This window comes from Notechis scutatus, chromosome 1 (assembly GCF_049901735.1).
Source record: "Notechis scutatus isolate UNSWTSFEM ecotype Mainland chromosome 1, rNotScu1.2, whole genome shotgun sequence".
In the NCBI taxonomy this organism is placed as follows: Eukaryota; Metazoa; Chordata; class Lepidosauria; order Squamata; family Elapidae; genus Notechis; species Notechis scutatus.
In genome coordinates, this window is record NC_142009.1 from 15,818,195 (window position 1) to 15,835,942 (window position 17,748).

A 17,748-nucleotide genomic window follows, 5' to 3' on the forward strand; every position below is an offset into this window, starting at 1 on the left:
CAGGAGGTTACTTGGATGAATAACGAAATGTCTCAGTTTTAATAAACTTTGGTTCAGTGGCCATGATTTAACCTGTTTTTAAAAGATACTATGGGACGTGAGTTGTGGAACAAGCCAGATGTTAATAAGTTACAGCTTTGTACAGCCTCAGCCACCAAAGATCTTGTCAGCTGATGTTTCCTACCTCTGAGTTGTGGGTTTTATAGTTTTAGCTTGCTATAACTAAATTTGAATGCAGCCTGAAATAACCCCAAAAACTTTAACCTTAGAATCTACTATTGACTTCACCCCTTTCCTAAGAGGTCTGTAGGGAGCGTGCATAAGCGCACCAACGTGCCTACCATCCCTGTCCTATTGTTTCTTTTATTTTTCTTATATGTATCCATGTATTCATAACTATGTTTTTACTTATACCTATTATCTTGTAAGCAATTGACAAACCAAATAAAATAAATAAAATAAATACATGGTGAATTATTCAGTTTTAAGAAAAACTATTGAACTTCGCAGTGCAACCCTCAACAGTTTGCATCCCTTAGCTATATCTGTGTTGCTTTCTCATCTTTGGTTAGCTTAATCATTATTTACTCAACCTATTTTTAACCTTATTTTGCGAAGCTTCTTCTCCGGCAACTTTGAATTGTTAACTAGGGCATACAAAACCTTTGCCAGACCAATTCTCAAATACAGCTCGTACACCTGGAACCCACACTGTCATATCAGACATTAACACAATTGAGTGAGTTCAGAGGTATTTCTCAAGAAAAGTATTCCACTCCTCCACTCATAACAGAACTCCCTATGCCTCCAGGCTTGAAATTTTGGGCCCGGACAATCTGGAACTGCGCTGCCTGCGGTCCGATCTAAGCATACTTCACAAAATTGTCTGCTATAAACATCTTGCCTGTCAATGACTTCTTCAGTTTCAATCACAATAATACACAGGCAAACAACCAATACAAACTCAAGGTAAACCGCTCCAAACTCCATTACAGAAAATATGACTTCAGCAACAGAGTGTCAACGCCTGGAACGCCCTACCCGACTCCGTTGTTACAGCCTTAACCCCTCGCAGCTTTAACCTCAAACTGTCTACCGTGGACCTCACCCCATTCTTAAAAGGTCCTTAAAGGGAGCGTGCATAAGCTGACCAGCGTGCCTACCGTCCCTGTCTTACTGTCCCCATTTATCTGTATTTACTCCCTTTGTTCTTGTTTATGTTCATATCTATACTTGTTTTCTTGTACATGTTTAACAAACAAACAAACAAATAAAAATAAATATTTAGTATAATAGACTAAAACAACTAATCCTTGATTCAGGCTATCCTGATATATCCATTTGCTGTAGTGGATTGCACCTGACCCCAAATCAGATTGGTAAAAATAGTGACAGCTACTTAGGTACCAATGACTAAGAACCCTTCTAGTAACCTGGAAGGATAATCTAAAGTTTTCATGGCTAAGGACACAGTATCAGGATTTTCCTGAGGACAATTTAAATGTTTGCAGAATTTCTAGTGTTTTGCTGGAACTTCAATTGTGCATATTTCTTGCATCTTTGTATGAAAAGAGCCAGTCTGTTGTAGTAGTTAAAGTACCAAGGTAGAAACCTGGAGACTGTGAGTTCTAGTCCCTCCTTAGGCATAAAAGCAAGCTGGGTGACCATGGGACAGTCACTCTCTCTCAGCCCAACTCAACTCACCAAGGTTGTTGCTGTGGGAAAAATAAGAGGAGGAAGAAGTATTAGGTCAGGGATATCAAACTTGTATCGTCAAGTTGTCATCCTGTGATGTATTGCGACTTTTCCCCCTTCACTAAAATGGGCGTAGGGCTGGCTAGTGCGTGATGCATCTGGCCCCTCGGGCCATGAGTTTGACACCCCTGTATTAGGTATATTTGCTGCTTCGAGGTGCTTATAAAAGAAATAAACATAGTATAAAATAAAATGCCATTCCTAACTTTCAGCGACTGCACCATAGAGACTTGATGGCATGGCTGAAGGATCTTGCAAGAGCCGTTAAAATGCAGACTGACTAGGAAGGAACCAGACGGTTTGAAATTCCCCATTGTTTTGATGTAAACAATTTTTCCCCATTTTTTTCCTCTTCCTTCTCATTTTTCTATATAGAATGGAATGGAATGGAATGGAATGGAATGGAATGGAATGGAATAGATCTGGGCTGCAAAACTGCAGAAAATTGTATATGACCAAAAAGTGATATAAAAAACTCTGGCCATTTTTGCATCCCACATTTCTTCTTCTTCTTCTTCTTCTTCTTCTTCTTCTTCTTCTTCTTCTTCTTCTTCTTCTTCTTCTTCTTCTTCTTCTTCTTCTTCTTCTTCTTCTTCTTCTTCTTCTTCTTCTTCTTCTTCTTCTTCTTCCTCTTCTTCCTCTTCCTCTTCCTCCTTCCTCCTTCCTCCTTCCTCTTCCATCATCATCATCATCATCATCATCATCATCATCATCATCATCATCATCATCATCATCTTATCCTTAAAATATGTGTGAACATGGAGATGCAGAGTAATGTGAAGATGTGTATTTGGTAATTTGTATGTCTTCTATCTCTTCCCTAACACAAAAGCTTTACTTTTTTTGGACATAAAAATCTTTGCTCTGCTGTGCTTTGCTCTGCTGCCACCTACTGGCCTTTCTTCAGAAAAGGAGAATAAAATTACTCTCCTGTGGGGAACTGGTCCAAAACTTTGGATGTGGGTCTGCTATAGAACCGGTAGCTCCAAAGAGCAGCTGACACCGAACCGATTCTCACTGAAGAACTTCTTTTCTTAGATTGGGCCCACCCACCCACCTGGGCTCTAGGCTGTCCTTTATTCTTACTTTAGTTGCTTTGTGCAGCACAGCTGAGCGCCTCACGTCAGCAGGAGATGGTGATTGCTTGCGGGATAAGTTGTTTTGCAAGTATTCTGTGTGCTTGTGTAGCACAAAGCTCACCGAACCGGTTGTTACGCCGGTAGGATCCCACCCCTGCTTGGTAGAATATTGTGTTGTCTCTAGCAGAGGTTCTGACAACATTAATGTTCATGGATCGATATATAGATTGAACTCGAATGCATCCTCCCATTTCCCAATCACCTCGTCCCAGCTGCCTACTTTGAAAGTAGCATACAGGAAATCAAGGATTTGGGAAAAGTGTATTATTTGGGGGGGGGAATGGTATGCAAGATTGTAGCAAATAAATATCAGTGTTTACAAGAATTGGCCCATCAGATTAAATCTTCCAGCTGGTGATTTTAAAGCTCAGAGACAATGCCTTTCTACAGCAGTTCCAGTCCTCTGGAATGGCAACACCGGTGGTTTGACATTTGGGTTTCTTGGTTTTGATGAGTTTTTAAATGTACACTAGACATTTTATTGGCATGCATTTTCTGTTAAATTGCCAAGAGCTTGTGGCAGTATAGAAAGATGATGACAGACAGACAGACAGACAGACAGACAGACATGTAGGAAGGAGGGGGAGGTATGATAGATAGCAAGAGCTCTTATACTTATATACTGCTTCACGCTACTTTGCAGCCCTCTCTAAGCAGTTTCCAGAGTCAGCATATTGCCCAACAATCTGGGGTCTAATTTTATCCATCTTGGAAGGATGGAAAGCTGAGTCAACCTTGACCTGGTGAGAATCAAACTGTTGAACTGCTGGCAGTCAGCAGAATTAGACTGCAGTACTGTGCCACCATAGCTCCATAGAAAGGAAAGGAAAGGAAAGGAAAGGAAAGGAAAGGAAAGGGAAAGGAAAGGAAAGGAAAGGAAAGGAAAGGAAGGAAGGGAGGGAGGAAGGAAGGAAGGAAGGAAGGAAGGAAGGAAGGAAGGAAGGAAGGAAGGAAGGAAGAAAGAAAGAAAGAAAGATGATAGATAGATAGATAGATAGATAGATACAGATAGAGAGAGAGGGGGGGAGACAGACAATCATCTGCCACAAACTCCCTCCTGCCATATGTACACACACACATATACAGTCCTTTCCGTCGAATTGATGGTATATTTCTTTCTCAATCTTCTACCAGAGACTTGGGAGTGTGTGTGTGTGTGTGTGTGTGCTGTGTATATTGTGTAATGTGTGTGTGTGTGTGTGTGTGTGTTAGAATACTTCTGATTGCCTCCAAAACTAACTGTGCATCCCTCCATCTCTCGTCCTTCCCAATTCATTTAATTATTTTATAACCTGCCTGTGGGTTGATGTGGTAGTCCCTGAGGTAATTCTGGAAATAATAATAATAATAATAATAATAATAATAATAATAATAATAATAATAATAATAATAATAATAATAATAATAATAATAATAATAATAATAATAATAATAATAATAATATTCCATGCTTTTGTAACCATTACAACATGACTCCTTCTGTTACAGATGTTCATGAGTTTTGGAGAAGTGAACTTCATTGGTTGGGAATGTTCTAGGTCTTCTTCTTTTCCATCAGGTGGGATGGAATAGTCCTGAGGGTGGAGCTGTTTTATTGTTGATTGATGCTCTGTTGTTAGTAGACTTATTTATTTATGCCTCCAAGTCAGCATTGACTCCAGATGAGAGCATGTGAAACAAGTCCTATAACATGGATTTATTAAGTCTTTCTATCAAAATTTAAAAAGAAAAACCACTTCAAGAGAGAACCCTTCTCCATACTTCACTAAGCTGAACTGAGTCCTATCCATGGTCTTTAACAACCATCAAGATGAAAGGGTGGGAATATGATGAACATCCTTTATGTTCTTCAATAAAGAGGTGTATCTATTCCGAAGGCAATTATTCTCTCTTGTAACTGCCCAGAAATAAATCATGAGCCAAGTTTCAACAATGAAGCACATTCATAAGCTGGGTGACATTCTCCAATGAAGGATTTTCGGGGGCAGAAGATCCGGTAGCCTAGCTACCATCTTTTTAAGATAAGAGTGGAATGCACTTCTGGTTTTAAACTGCCAGTACTGCTCCTTCAGATCCCCTCCCCTTATTTATGGCAACTTGAAAACAGGCAAAGGAATGTTTTACAAGTTGACAAACCATGAAATCAGCTTTTAATTATGTCAAACCATGAAAAGCAATTAGGGGGAAAATAAGATTTTGGGTTTAAAAAATGTACAATATCAATAAAGAAATGGAAAGAGGAACCAGTTTGTACACTTTTGACGTCTTGTAATCAGATGCTGACAAGAATTACAGAAGAACCCACAAAAGAGAACACAGTGACTTAAATAACTACTTCAAATAATTCATTTTTTTAAAAAAAAATTGCCATGCTAACTTGCAGCCAGGAAGGAGAATTTGCAACAGAATGACAGACAGATATTTGAAAGAAAAAAGGGGTGAAGGATGCCAGACCATGTAAAGTAGAGGTGGTATTCAGCAGGTTCTGACCAGATCTGGAGAAATTTTAGCAGAAATTTTGAGTAGTTCAGAGAACCAGCAAATACCACCTCTGAATGGCCCCGCCCCCATCTATTCTCTGCCTCCCGAGTCCCAGCTGATTGGCTGGGTCTTCTTTTGTTGCCTTGCACAGGAGAACAGAGCTGGAAAGCAGGTTAGTGGGGTGGGGAGGGAATGGGATTTTGCAGTAACCTTCCCCCAGGAGTGGGGAGGGAATGGAGATTTTACAGGATCCTTCCCTTGCCACGCCCACCAAGCCACGCCCACAGAATCGGTAGTAAAAAACTTTGAATCCCACCACTGGTGTAAAGATTTTAACAGCCATTGGTGTGGTGGTTAGAAACTAGGAGACTGTGAGTTCTAGTCCAATGTTAACCTTAGTTGGTAATCTTGGCTCAGTCATTCTCTCCCTGTCACTTCCAAAAAATACTGTCAAAAAAAGTGCTGTAGGCAGTTGTCAGAATTAATAACAGAGTTGGAAGCACAACTTGTAGTGGATATGTGACATATTATTATATTTTCTTCCAACCTCTGGTGGCTCCCAACGTGTGACTCTATTGTCTACTCTTGTTACGTTCTTCATTATTGTTTTAGATATCCATCAGAAGGAACTCTCCACTGATCTCGACTAATCAGAATTTTTTTTTCTCAATGCATTTCTTTATCTACATAGGCAGGTAATGTCAAGCTTCATACAGCGTTTTTGCTGTTGCAACTATTTTCGCTTCTCAGCTTGCCAACAGACTATGGGAGAAGGGAAGGGGGAGATAGAACGAAGCTCCAGACACCAAGATGCCAGTTCAATTCCCCACCACCACTCAGTCAGAAGTGAAGAAGCTTCTTGGATGAGAAGCGAAATGCCTTCAAGCAAAACCAAGAAAATCTAGTTGCCTATGGGGAAAAAAGAAGCATTTTTGGGATAACAATGACCTGGATGACTTGAGAATCTCCATCAACGTTCAGCAAACTCTGAGGTCTGTTTGACGAGTTACTAGCCAATTCCTTGTCTTTTGAACTATGCCCCACCAAACAAAGAATGCCTACCAGTTTAGTTCACATTTTTTAATAACATGGCACAGATTTTACATTACACAAGGCTTTGCTCATGAGGAAACATGCTGTGGATTGAATGTCGCTTCAGAGTTGTTGATTTTTTTTTTTCACATAAGATTTAGAAAGGACTTTATTACATACAGGAGAAACAGCAAAAAAAGATTTGTATATAACAATATTTTTATACAATACTGAAAGCTATCACTACAGTGCCAGTGTACATATTTTTCAGATTCTCTCTCTTTTTTTTTTTGCTTTGCTTTGTTTTGTTCTTAAAAAAAACACTGCACAACATCTGGAGTTCACAAAATCTGAAGTTCACAACTAAAACTTTTTAGTTGACTACTAAAATAGATTTTTGATCATTAGAAACAGCGGTCTGTAATAGACTTTTTTTTCTTTTTGTCAAAACAGGAGAAACAATTTGAGATATCACTTTAACACTAGAAGACCAAAGGAACTATTTTCTTTTAATCCCATACACATATTTTTACAGATTATTAGGAGGCAAGGTATTGTACGCTTTCTGATAAAAGTCATATTCTCTCCAAAGTATTTCAAAACAGAACTCAGCATTTAAAATCAAGACACTTAAGGAAACAGAAGCATATGAAAACCATTTCTACTTAGGGAAAAAAATGGACACTTGTCATTTCTTTTTGCCTGTGATTGATGCTAAAACAATTACAGAAATCAATGTCAAACAATTCACAATGGCAACCTTTTTCAGTTATAAACATCATTACATAATTCTGAGTCCAGGTAATCCTCGACTTGCAACCACAAATTGAGCCCAACATTTCTGTTGCTAAGCAAGACTGTTAAGTGAGTTTTTCTGCCCCACTTTACAACCTTTCTTGCCACAGTTGTTAAGTGAATCACTACAGTTGTTAAGGTAGTTAACACGGTCTTTAAGCAAATCAGGCTTCCCCATTGACTTTGCTTGTCAGAAGGGCGCAAAATGGGATCACATGATCCTGGGACACAGAAAAGGTCATAAATGTGAACCAGGTCACAAAAGGGGATCACATGACCCCAGGAAACTGCAACTGTCATAAAATAGGAACCAGTTGCTAAGTGGCCAAATTTTGATCACGTGACTATAAGGATGCTGCAATGGTTGTAAGTGTGAGAAATGGTCATCAGTCACTTGTCTCAGTGCCGCTGTTAACTTTGAATGGTCACTAAACAAATGGTTGTAAGTCAAGGACTACCTATAATGGGATGCACACCCCGAAAATCAAGCAGAGTATCCTTTTTAAAATGGCCAAAACCTCTTGGGAGTACCAATTTCAAGCAATTTTAGGATTCTTACACACCCACATCCACATCTTCTAAGGCTCCAATCTTCTCACCTGAAAATGCATGAAATTTCAAATGAGATCACTGACATCTCCTAACCTATCTGATCTCATGAAATTTAAGCCTTTTCTCGCTTCTGGAATATTCATGGTGCTCCTGTGGATTCCCAGAGGGGGATACAGCCAACATGTTGCCATGGTCCTCTACTGCTCACCCCTACAGTGATGGGACGGTGGAAAAATATTAACGTAAGTGTACTGTCTTACCAACGTATCTGAAGAGCTAATAGCAGACTTCTTCACCTAGTCAAAGGTGCATCCTTATAACAAGGCTTATGCCTATGTTAATGGATGTTCAACTAGAGTCTGAATGCGGGAAAAGGGTTAAGAAAATTGGTACCTGACCCCCAAATCAGTGATTCTTTCTCCCAAATGGCAAAGATGTTTACGTTCCAAGTTCCTACTCCATATAGCACCAGAGGTATCAGGTTTACAACAGATAGCATTTAGAAAAGTTATAAGGCCCAGCTCTAAACTCAATACAGGCAACATGGTGTACTGCAGTTATTTTGGACTCCAATTCCCATCAGATCGAACCGATGCCAAAATAAGAGAAGATATTACTGCAAATAGTCTTGAAGCATCAGGTGCCCTTTGTTTGCTGAGTTTTGGAGGTGGCTAGAACCACTAAGGCAACGCCCGAGATCCATCATTTTACCCACCAGATTTTGGACTACAAACCCTATCACATTCATCTCTACGTAACACTTCCTTGCTTGCCCAACCTTAATGAGAGAATTAGGTGCAAGAATCTGGAGTTTTTGTTTTTGAGTCTATAAACTCACCATATGGACTGGATTTTCATAAACCACAAAACTAAATTAACCAAGGTGATTATGAACCACGTTTAGGATCTTGTACAAATATTGTTATTGGGCTTTAACTACTCTGACCTCAAAATCTGGTATAAGCATGTAACTATGGGGGCATCTGGGAGAGAGGTTAGGAAGTCAAATGGCAGCTGTGACTGCATGATCAAAGTCCGGCCTATTTTTACAGGCATTTCATAACTTTTGCTTCATAAAGCAAAAGTTTTTTAAAAATAAGCTGGGCATTGGTCATGTTGTGACTACCATCTTGCCTTTTCTGACCCCCCCTGGGCAGATTAGCCTATATAAGTGTCAGTCTTGTTTCATGACGCTCGTTTTGTCACTTAGAGAAATCATTGTTTATAATAGGGGTCTCCAAAGTTGGCAACTTTAAGACTTGGGGAGTTTAACTCCCGGAATTCCTCAGCCAGTCAACTTTAGACTTGTGGACTTTAACTCCCAGAATTCCACAGCCAGTCATGCTGTCTGGGGAATTCTGGGAGTTGAAGTCCACAAGTCTTAAAGTTGCCAGCTTTGGAGATCCCTGGTTTATACTTTATATGTTGCATGAAACAAGGATGACCAAATAGACAAAGTCAGGACAATTAGCTTCATTTGATAAAATTGAAATTAACACAGTAATTTCTCATTTATTTCATAATTTCCATAGTTCTTAATTCAAAGTTGTAATTTGGCTGAAAACCTGGAAGTGGGGGAGCAAATTGTGAGTCCCCTTCTCTTACCCATTCCTCACACTTTATAAGACCTAAAGAGTAGGACAGTCCAGGCAATAATGCTGGCTGGATTCTTGGGAGTTAAATTCAGAGTTTGTTTGGCTCCTCTAAATGGCTTTCAGAAAAAATGGTCTACTTCTAAGTTTTAAAGTTTGATTCACAGTGACCCAGGAACAGCAATGAAGAGGCTGGATGTAATCTAACATTGTACAACATTTTTTTCAAATTAAATAATGAAAAAGAAACAACACTAGCTAGCAAAAGGGTTTTTTTTAAAAAAAAAAATAGGTAGGAAAAACGAACAATAGGAGCAATCCAAGCTCTAATTTGTTGAAGATGAAGATGACTTATTTCTTCATCCAAAAGGTTTCAGGGATATGTGAGTTTGTTCAGGGAAAGTATGACTTTATGTGTGGTTGTGTGTGTTGACAAGGCGCCTTTGAGTTAAAGAGGCTTTTGTGAAAAACCTCAAAAATTAATTGCATAGCTGAAGGGGTTTAGCTGTCTTATGACATTAGATGTACCGCAGGTCTGCGGTCTTTCACACAATTAAAGTCTGCAAAGAGCACAGTTTAAGAAGTAGTAATGCATTATGTTACTTATTCTTTCTTTTCCCCTATGTACATATTTACAAAGTAAAGCTTTCGTCTCACCCATGTTGCATATATGACCCACTAACCCACGAAATAATGTTATTTTCAACAACTCTCTTACAGGGTAGAAAAAAATAAAGTAAAATAAAGGGATTCGACTTTTTCTTCATTTCAACTTGGAGAGAATGAAGAGAGAGAGAGAGAGAGAGACAGAAAGGTGAAAAGAGGGACGACTTTGAGGGGGAGATGAAATACTGCCTTACATCTTGTTCTGTTAGGAACAGTAAGAAAGAGCATTTACGTAGAAAATGTGCCAACTTTTGTCTAAAAGGTTCTGAAAACTTTTTTTTTCAACATATAACACACAACCCAACCATTATTATTATTTTTTTTGGAAAAAACAAACCAAGAAAGAAAAGAAAAACCTTAGTACATCTGGGTGTGTACATCTTATACAGCTGGGTCATTACCAAAGTCTACATTTATTGAGTAAGAAGATCTGTTTGTCTAATTGTTCTCTCACTTGGATGTATGTTCAGCCATTACTTATCGCGCTTCGATGTCCTTAAGAGTGTGTGAAGGCGGCCTGTCCCTCATTTCTGTCGACAAAGGGGTAGTCCTTCGGGGAGAACCAGGCCGAGGTCCGAGGGTGGAAATGAGAGGGGGAGGAGCACTCAGGGCCGCTGTGGGAGGAGTTTTATTGAGGATGCCATTCTGAAGTCCTGACGGGGGGCTGACCCGAGGGTAATGCATACTAGGAAGTCCTGGAGTAAGGAGACTTGGATGAGCCAAATGACCATCCAGCGCCACCGGGTGCACAGAGTGAAGCCGTACGTGCTCATAGTCCTCTCGGAGCATGTGCAACCTTTCCCTCTCGTCCAGGTGCGCTCCTCTTTCGTGCTCACGGCGCGGGTCGACTGAAAGAGGGTGGTGGTGATGATTATTATAGTCATGTGGCTCTCGGTCCCTGAAAGATCTCTCTGCCTCGTAAAGCCTGGGTGTGGAGAGGCGGTGCAGCGGATCGTTCCTCAGGAGAAACTCCCTGCCCAAAGGGTCTCTCCGGTGGATGTCTAAATCTCTGTAGGGATCCCTCAAGGGATCTCTCATGGGGTCCCAGTGGAATGAAGGGTATGGGAAGCGTTCGGCCCCCGGGATTGGGCTAATGCCCATGAAAGGGGTCATCATGCGAGTCCTATCTAGACCGCTGATGGCGTTCATGGGGTGGATGCCAGTGACGCCCACCGTCATGGGCATGGACGCTAAAGAGCCTGGATGGACACTGGATGTGGGCATGGATGGTGGCTGCTCAGAAGGCCGGTGTGTTTGTGGTGTTTCCGGAGAAATGTCGTGATCTTCCTTCCTCTCCTCTTTCACTTTGACCTCGCTCGATTTTTTCAGGTTCTCATAGGTAGGTTCACTCTTCTTCTCAGCATCCCGACTCGAGTTGCTGTTCGGTCTGGTGCTTTCTGCTACAGGTGTCCTGGTGAAGGGTGAAGGCACCTGAGATGCTTGCTTAGATTCTTCCAACGATCTGCTATCGTGGCTCACGCTTTCCTTGTCTGAAATGTAGTTGTCCTTTGCCTTGTGTGGCTCATCGGCACTGATTTCCTTCCGTGGTTCTGGATGATCCCTCTCCCGCTCTTTGGACTTCTCTTTTTCACGAGCTTCTGAGTTCAGGTGGCTCCTCATCTGTTCAACTGAGCTGCGGCTGTGTCCAAGGGAACTCACAGAATGGATAGATGCTGGTGAAGGGTGGCTTGAGTGTCTTTTCTCAACAGTCTCCCTAGAAGTATTAAAAGGCACAAAAATTAACACAGAAGAAGGGATATGGAGGTGCTTAAAGCCAAATTTTTGAATATGTCTTGCGTAACTATAACCTGCCTAGTGTGGATAACTAGTTCCAGCTCCTTATAGTTTCAGATGGTTTGGCCAAAGATCAGATTCCAACATCATCTTCTAGAAGGCTTCTATCTCCCTGCCATTTGTATATCGAAAGAGCATCAGATGCAGAATTAAGAAGGCAACCTGTGATTTAATAATGTAACTTCCTAATTCAGAAGCAGACCCAACTTTTTTTGACAAAAGGAAAACTTCTGTATCTCCACACCCTTATTTGTCTGTCTTATTCTAGAGATGGGCTGAGAAACCGGAGACTCAAAAGAGATTGTTGGGACACTTGGTTCCAACTATCACGGAGACCAGAAGTAACGTAGATAAAAATTAAGGCCCTAAGTGTGAAAAATGGTCATAAGTCACGTTTTTTCCAGTGCCATTGTAACTTTGAGTGGTCACTAAGTGAACTGTTGTTAAATCGAGGACTACCTGTATTTAAATGGTTTGAAAATGCAATGGAAGCTAATGTCATGCCCTTGGCAGAGTCGGACTCTGAGGGAGAGGAGGAACAGGGAGTGGAGGTGTGGCTCCGGAGGTTGTGGAGGAGGCTGGGGAAGGGCAGAGGCCGGCTGGGCAGTCAGAGAAAGAACCAGGCCCATCCCCTCTGCATCCTAGGACATGCAGGGAGGAAACAACTTGGCTTATGAGAGAGGAAGCAGCCATGATCCCCCTCATTAGTTGCAGCTGGGGAGAATAGTATATAAGAGAGAGGGTTAAAACACAGCATTGCCAGGAGCAAAGCATGTTTTATTTTGGGCTGAAGTTATCTTGGTTGGCGTTCTTCCAACAGACTGTGCCTTGTTATCTCCTTGAAGTTGGTAATTACTTATCCTGGTCCATTGTGGAATTTCCTCCATTGTAGTTTGTTTTGGATTTTGTTACATTTGTGTTACACTCCGGGTCATCATAGCTAACTACTATTTTGGGTTTGGTGAGCAAATTTTCAGATCAAGAAGAAAGGTTGCAATCTTAGTCTTGTTATCAACTCTAAATATGTTGTGGTGACAAAGTTCTACAAAATGAAATTGGAAGATCTACAAATGAAAGCATCGGATGTAAATTTCAGCTCTAAAACATTGACTTGTTCCCCAGGCTTCTAAACAGTAGTTCCCCCAACCTGTTGCTTTAAGCAAAGCATGTCATCATGAAAAAGCTTTTGAAGACCATGATGTAACTCAGACATTACCAACAAAGTACACGCTGGCATCGTGTCAATGTAACTTCCCAAAACATATTCAAGGAAATCAAAACGGAATGCAGTCAGTTTTTGTTTTTTTTAATGGGCAAATATTTCCAAATCCCCAGATCTCAAAAAGGATGTTAGAGTTCCCCTGTAAAATCTTGCAGGGAAGTTTCATCAGGAATATCAAAAGCTCGTGAGATGTCAAGCAAGCATTGTCAAAACCTGCTGGCTAAAATCTTGACAATTTTACAAGATTTTGGCCATCGATTAGGTAGATAAATTGAAAGGCAGAGACAGAGATAGAGATACTGGTGTACAGGGAAAATTTATAGCGAGGGGTCCTTGGTGCTTTCTGAGCTTGGTTGTTTTCTTGCAGACATTTCATTATCCAACTAGGTAACATCATCAATGCTAGTCAGGGGTGGGATGCAAATATTTTTTTACTACTGGTTCTGTGGGCATGGCTAGGTGGGAGTGGCTAGGTGGGCATGGCCATGTGAGTGGGTGGGTGTGGCTTCTTCTTTTTTTTGCAGCACCTCCCCCCCTTGCGCTCCATTTTTTTGCCTTCTGGGCCTCAGGGAGGCCTCCTGGGAAGCTCTTTTTGCTGCCAGGAGGTTTCCCTGAGGCCCAGGAGGCAAAAAACAGAGCACAGGGGGCCTCGCTGCACACACACACACACACACACACCTTTTTGCCTCCTACGCCTCAGGGAAGCCTCCTGGACGAAGCAGTAAGACAGAGAGAGGGATTCCGGCACAGCTGATCGTTGGAACAGCTGATAGTTGGGAGGGGGAAAAAAAAAAGAAATACCGGTTTAGGCGAACCGGTAGCTGTGTTTTTTTACTACCGGTTTGGCCGAACAGTAGAATTTTTTACTACCGGTTCACCTGAACCGGGCTGAACCGGTAGAATACCACCATTTATGCTAGTGACAGGCATTGATGTTACCTAGTTTGGGAAATGAGATGTCTGAAAGAAAACAACCAAGCTCAGGGAGCACCAAGGATCCCTCATTTCAACCCTGTGCTACAAATATTTCTCCTTTGTTGAAAATTTATAGTGTCATCACTGACCATTGATGGTCCCTGGAACCACAAGTTTCCCAGAATGCTCATACACGTTGTGTTCTTTTCATACCTTTCTTTGTCATCTTTACTAAGAGAAGCATCTCCTTTATCTACATCTCTGTCTCGTTCATGAGCTGCAGCGGACGCGCTGCGTTCCTGCTCACCTGGCTTCAGCCAGGGCGGTGGAGTTGGAAACGAAGGAGGCGTTCGGTGCAGACGATTCCAAGGCTCGTGTGGGTTACTATAGCTTTGCATGCCGGGACAATCCTTGTGGCCAAACATAGCATTGGGTGCTGAAATGGTGAAGGGGAAGGGGAAGGAGGGAGGGAGGGGAAACAGAAAGCAATATGCTCAGTGGAGGGTACTTACCAATCAAACCCAAGTTTGTTTATTTTAACAGCACTCAAGAGTTTTAAAAGGAATACATATTATGGGGAGCTGGAAAAGGAAAGGAGATTGATAGATCGTTGTTAGCACCTCATTTAAGGGGAAGAGATGCAACCCCTCTGTTGAAAGACAGGGGGAGCCATTTAAGTTTTTATTTATTTTTTATGAACAGGAAGAGCATCTAAATAAAGCTGAAGATAGTACTAAACAACACAAAACCAAGCCCAAACTAATTAGAAAATGAGCCCAGCACGAAGCTGGTTGCTGTTTTAAAACATTTGGAACCTGTTTGTTTCTGTGTCTGTCAAGAGAATCTACGGCACAGCAATGTAATAAAAAGGCATACAAAGTCATGAGACACTATCCAATTTTTTTTTTTTTTAAATCACTCAGGAAAGGAAAGTTAGATGGGAAAAAGTGTCCTTTTTCCATTGCAGGATTCTCAGCCAAGTTAACATAATTTTCTCACCAAATCAACAATTTAAGGTAACGGGTTCTCAAATATTTTGATTCTTGGGACCCCTTTCCACTCTTAAAAAAGGTTGAGAACCTTACGGAGCTTTGTTTTATGTGGGTTGTATCTATTAAGGTTGACTGCATTGGCAATTAAAATTGAGAAACTATTAAACATTTATTTGACTTGGCGGACACCCTGAAAGGGTCTCTGGCAGCCTCAGGAGTCCCCAGACCACACATTGAGTGTCACTGGTTTAAGGAAAATATTTAGTCTTCCTTACATTGTGGCAAAACAAGACAATCCTTAAATAGTTGTAGCGTCCAAAGCCCATAGAGAAGATAACCCAGAGGAGCAGACTAGATACATCATAGTCAATAAAACCAGGAGCATCTATAGGGAGGGGTCAAACAAACTCCAACTGGTCAAAATCAGGACATTTGACCTATGGGAATTGGATTGTGGTGTCATGCTTGCCATCTTGACTTTTTCTTGACTCCATTCACGCCCCTAAAAGTTTGGAATGTACATATACTAATGGCCAAACCCGTAACTTCCTAAGTCAACAGAGATGCCCACATGCAGGATTAATTCCTATTGTTCCTTCAAGCAGGAATGTTGCATATGGTTAATAAGAGATTCCTTTCTTTTGAATTTACTGATTTTTTTTTTAGAATTAAAACCTCTGTTCTTTTCGTTTGTTTCATCTTTAAAATTTTTGCTTGCTACCTATAAAAGCTTTGGATTTGAAGGTACTGTATTTTATCGGAGTATAAGACCTCCAAAAGTGGGTGGAAATGTCTGTGCGTCTTATACACCGAATATTGCTGAAGTCCCGCCCACCTGCTGGCCTCTGCCTCCCAGCAATTTGGCTCCTTGTAGCAAACAGCAAACAGCCTGTTTCAGCTTCAGCACAGCCTGATTAGTACAAGCAGCTGATTGTCGGTTGGATCGGCCTCCTGACGATCAGCTGTTTCAGGCTGCAGGGATTGTCATTGCCTATTGCCATCTCCGCACGCCCCATTTCCGGCCTTGACACACCCCATTTCCACCTGTTCCGATCCCTACCACCCAAAACAGGCAGAAAATGGGGTGTGCAGATGCCAAAAATGGGGTGCATGAAGGCGGTAATAGGCTATGGCAATCCCTGCAGCCTGAAACAGCTGATTGTCAGGAGGCCGATCCAACTGACAATCAGCTGCTTGTACTAATCAGGCTGTGCTGAAGCTGAAGCTGAAACAGGCTGTTTGCTGTTTGCTGCAAGGAGGCAAATTGCTGGGAGGCAGAGGCAGATTTTTTTTTCTTGTTTTCCTCCCCAAAAGCTAGGTGCGTTTTATAGTTCGGAGCATCTTATACTCCAAAAAATATGGTACTTTGAATGAAGGGAAAACACCAGCCATGTTTCCTTTTATAAAGGTTGATAATGAAAACCATGCAGTCTCCATTTCTACAGTATTGCCTTTGCTTGTTCCACTGACTTATTAACAGGGAGGAATATGGGCAAAACTACTGGAAGGCCTAAAGAATCAGGTTATTATGGGCAGATCCTTAATGGAGAAAATCTACTGAGGTATAGCTGAGGAATTCTGGGAATTGAAGTCCATGCATCTTACAGTGGTCAAGGTTGAGAAACAGTGATTTATGTGGTCAATAAAAGTCAACAATGACTGACAGCACATAATGAATCAATATGATTAAGGTATCTCATAAGACATATGGGCTTATTTAATGCAGGCTTTGGATCAAGGACATGTGTTCTTCTGGGGGTTTTGAGATGACCAGCCTAGAACTGTAGATAAATTATTTAGGACCTTCCCTTCCAACAGTCCTTAATAAGAGACTATGAGTTCAATCAGTGATAGGATACATTCAACCCAATTCAGTTGATTTGCTGTCGTTACCAGATGCAATAAAATCTTATGCATTTCACTGCTTAATCTAAACATTCATCAAAATATCATTCTTTTCTGGTTTCGAATTCCTTTTGTTATTTAGTAGCATCTACATCTTGCAACTGAGAGCAATGTGGACAATGGTGGTTTGTGATTCTTTTCCAACTCCAAAGAGCAGGTCCTATTTACGGTTTAATGAAATAAATGGGAACTTTTCAGTTTTAAAATATTAGCTTTTACAATTTATTGACAGAGCTACCTCTTCTGAAGCAAGTGAATTAATCTGCCCCAACTTCTACAAAAGCCATTTAGTGGAACATTCTTTTTTACAATGTCTGAGGAAATATACCAATATACTCAAGGTGTCTTCATAGAGAGAGGAGAGTTATTTGTGTTAGATTACATGATCATCTAGAATTAATCATTGATCTCTAATTGATATGATGGTGAATTTCTGAGATTCGTGGTAGTGTAGAACAGCGTTAAAATGCTACTAAAACTGCCAGTAAAACGAAGATGCAATATATATATATACATGCATATACATATACATATACATTTACTAAAGCCCAAAGCAATATATAACACTAAGCAAATTTACACTTGTTTTGTTTTTTGCAAGTTTTTTTTTTAAAATCTCATCCTTATTTCTGGTCAGCTCAAGGTAGCTTACGTACCAAGAGCTGGTCTGGTGTAGTGGTTAAAGTGCTGGCATAGAAACCAGGCAAATATGAGTTCTAGGCTGCCATTAGGCATGAGCCAGCTGAGTGACATTGAGCCCTTCAACTGTCTCAACCCAGCCCGTATCACAAAGATCCTTCCTTCCTTCCTTCCTTCCTTCCTTCCCTCCCTCCCTCCCTCCCTCCTCCCTCCCTCCTTTTTCCATCTAATGTAAAGTAGGACAGAGCTAGGGTTGAGCTGCTGCTGGT

General features: G+C 41.1%; 1 protein-coding gene across 8 annotated transcripts in view; it reads right to left on the minus strand.

Moving 5' to 3' along the window:
• Positions 1-6,440: 6,440 nt before the first annotated feature.
• The window catches only part of AUTS2 (activator of transcription and developmental regulator AUTS2), a 1,004,882-nt gene continuing 993,574 nt past the window's right edge, over positions 6,441-17,748 (minus strand). For all 8 annotated transcript variants that reach the window (XM_087957493.1, XM_026672356.2, XM_087957503.1 and 5 more), the window contains 2 exons: positions 14,157-14,379; positions 6,441-11,726 (listed from right to left, as the gene is read on the minus strand). In XM_087957493.1, the coding sequence (XP_087813619.1) occupies positions 10,490-11,726; positions 14,157-14,379 (1,460 nt within the window). In that variant the 3' untranslated portion in view covers positions 6,441-10,489. The remainder of the gene's footprint in view (positions 11,727-14,156; positions 14,380-17,748) is intronic.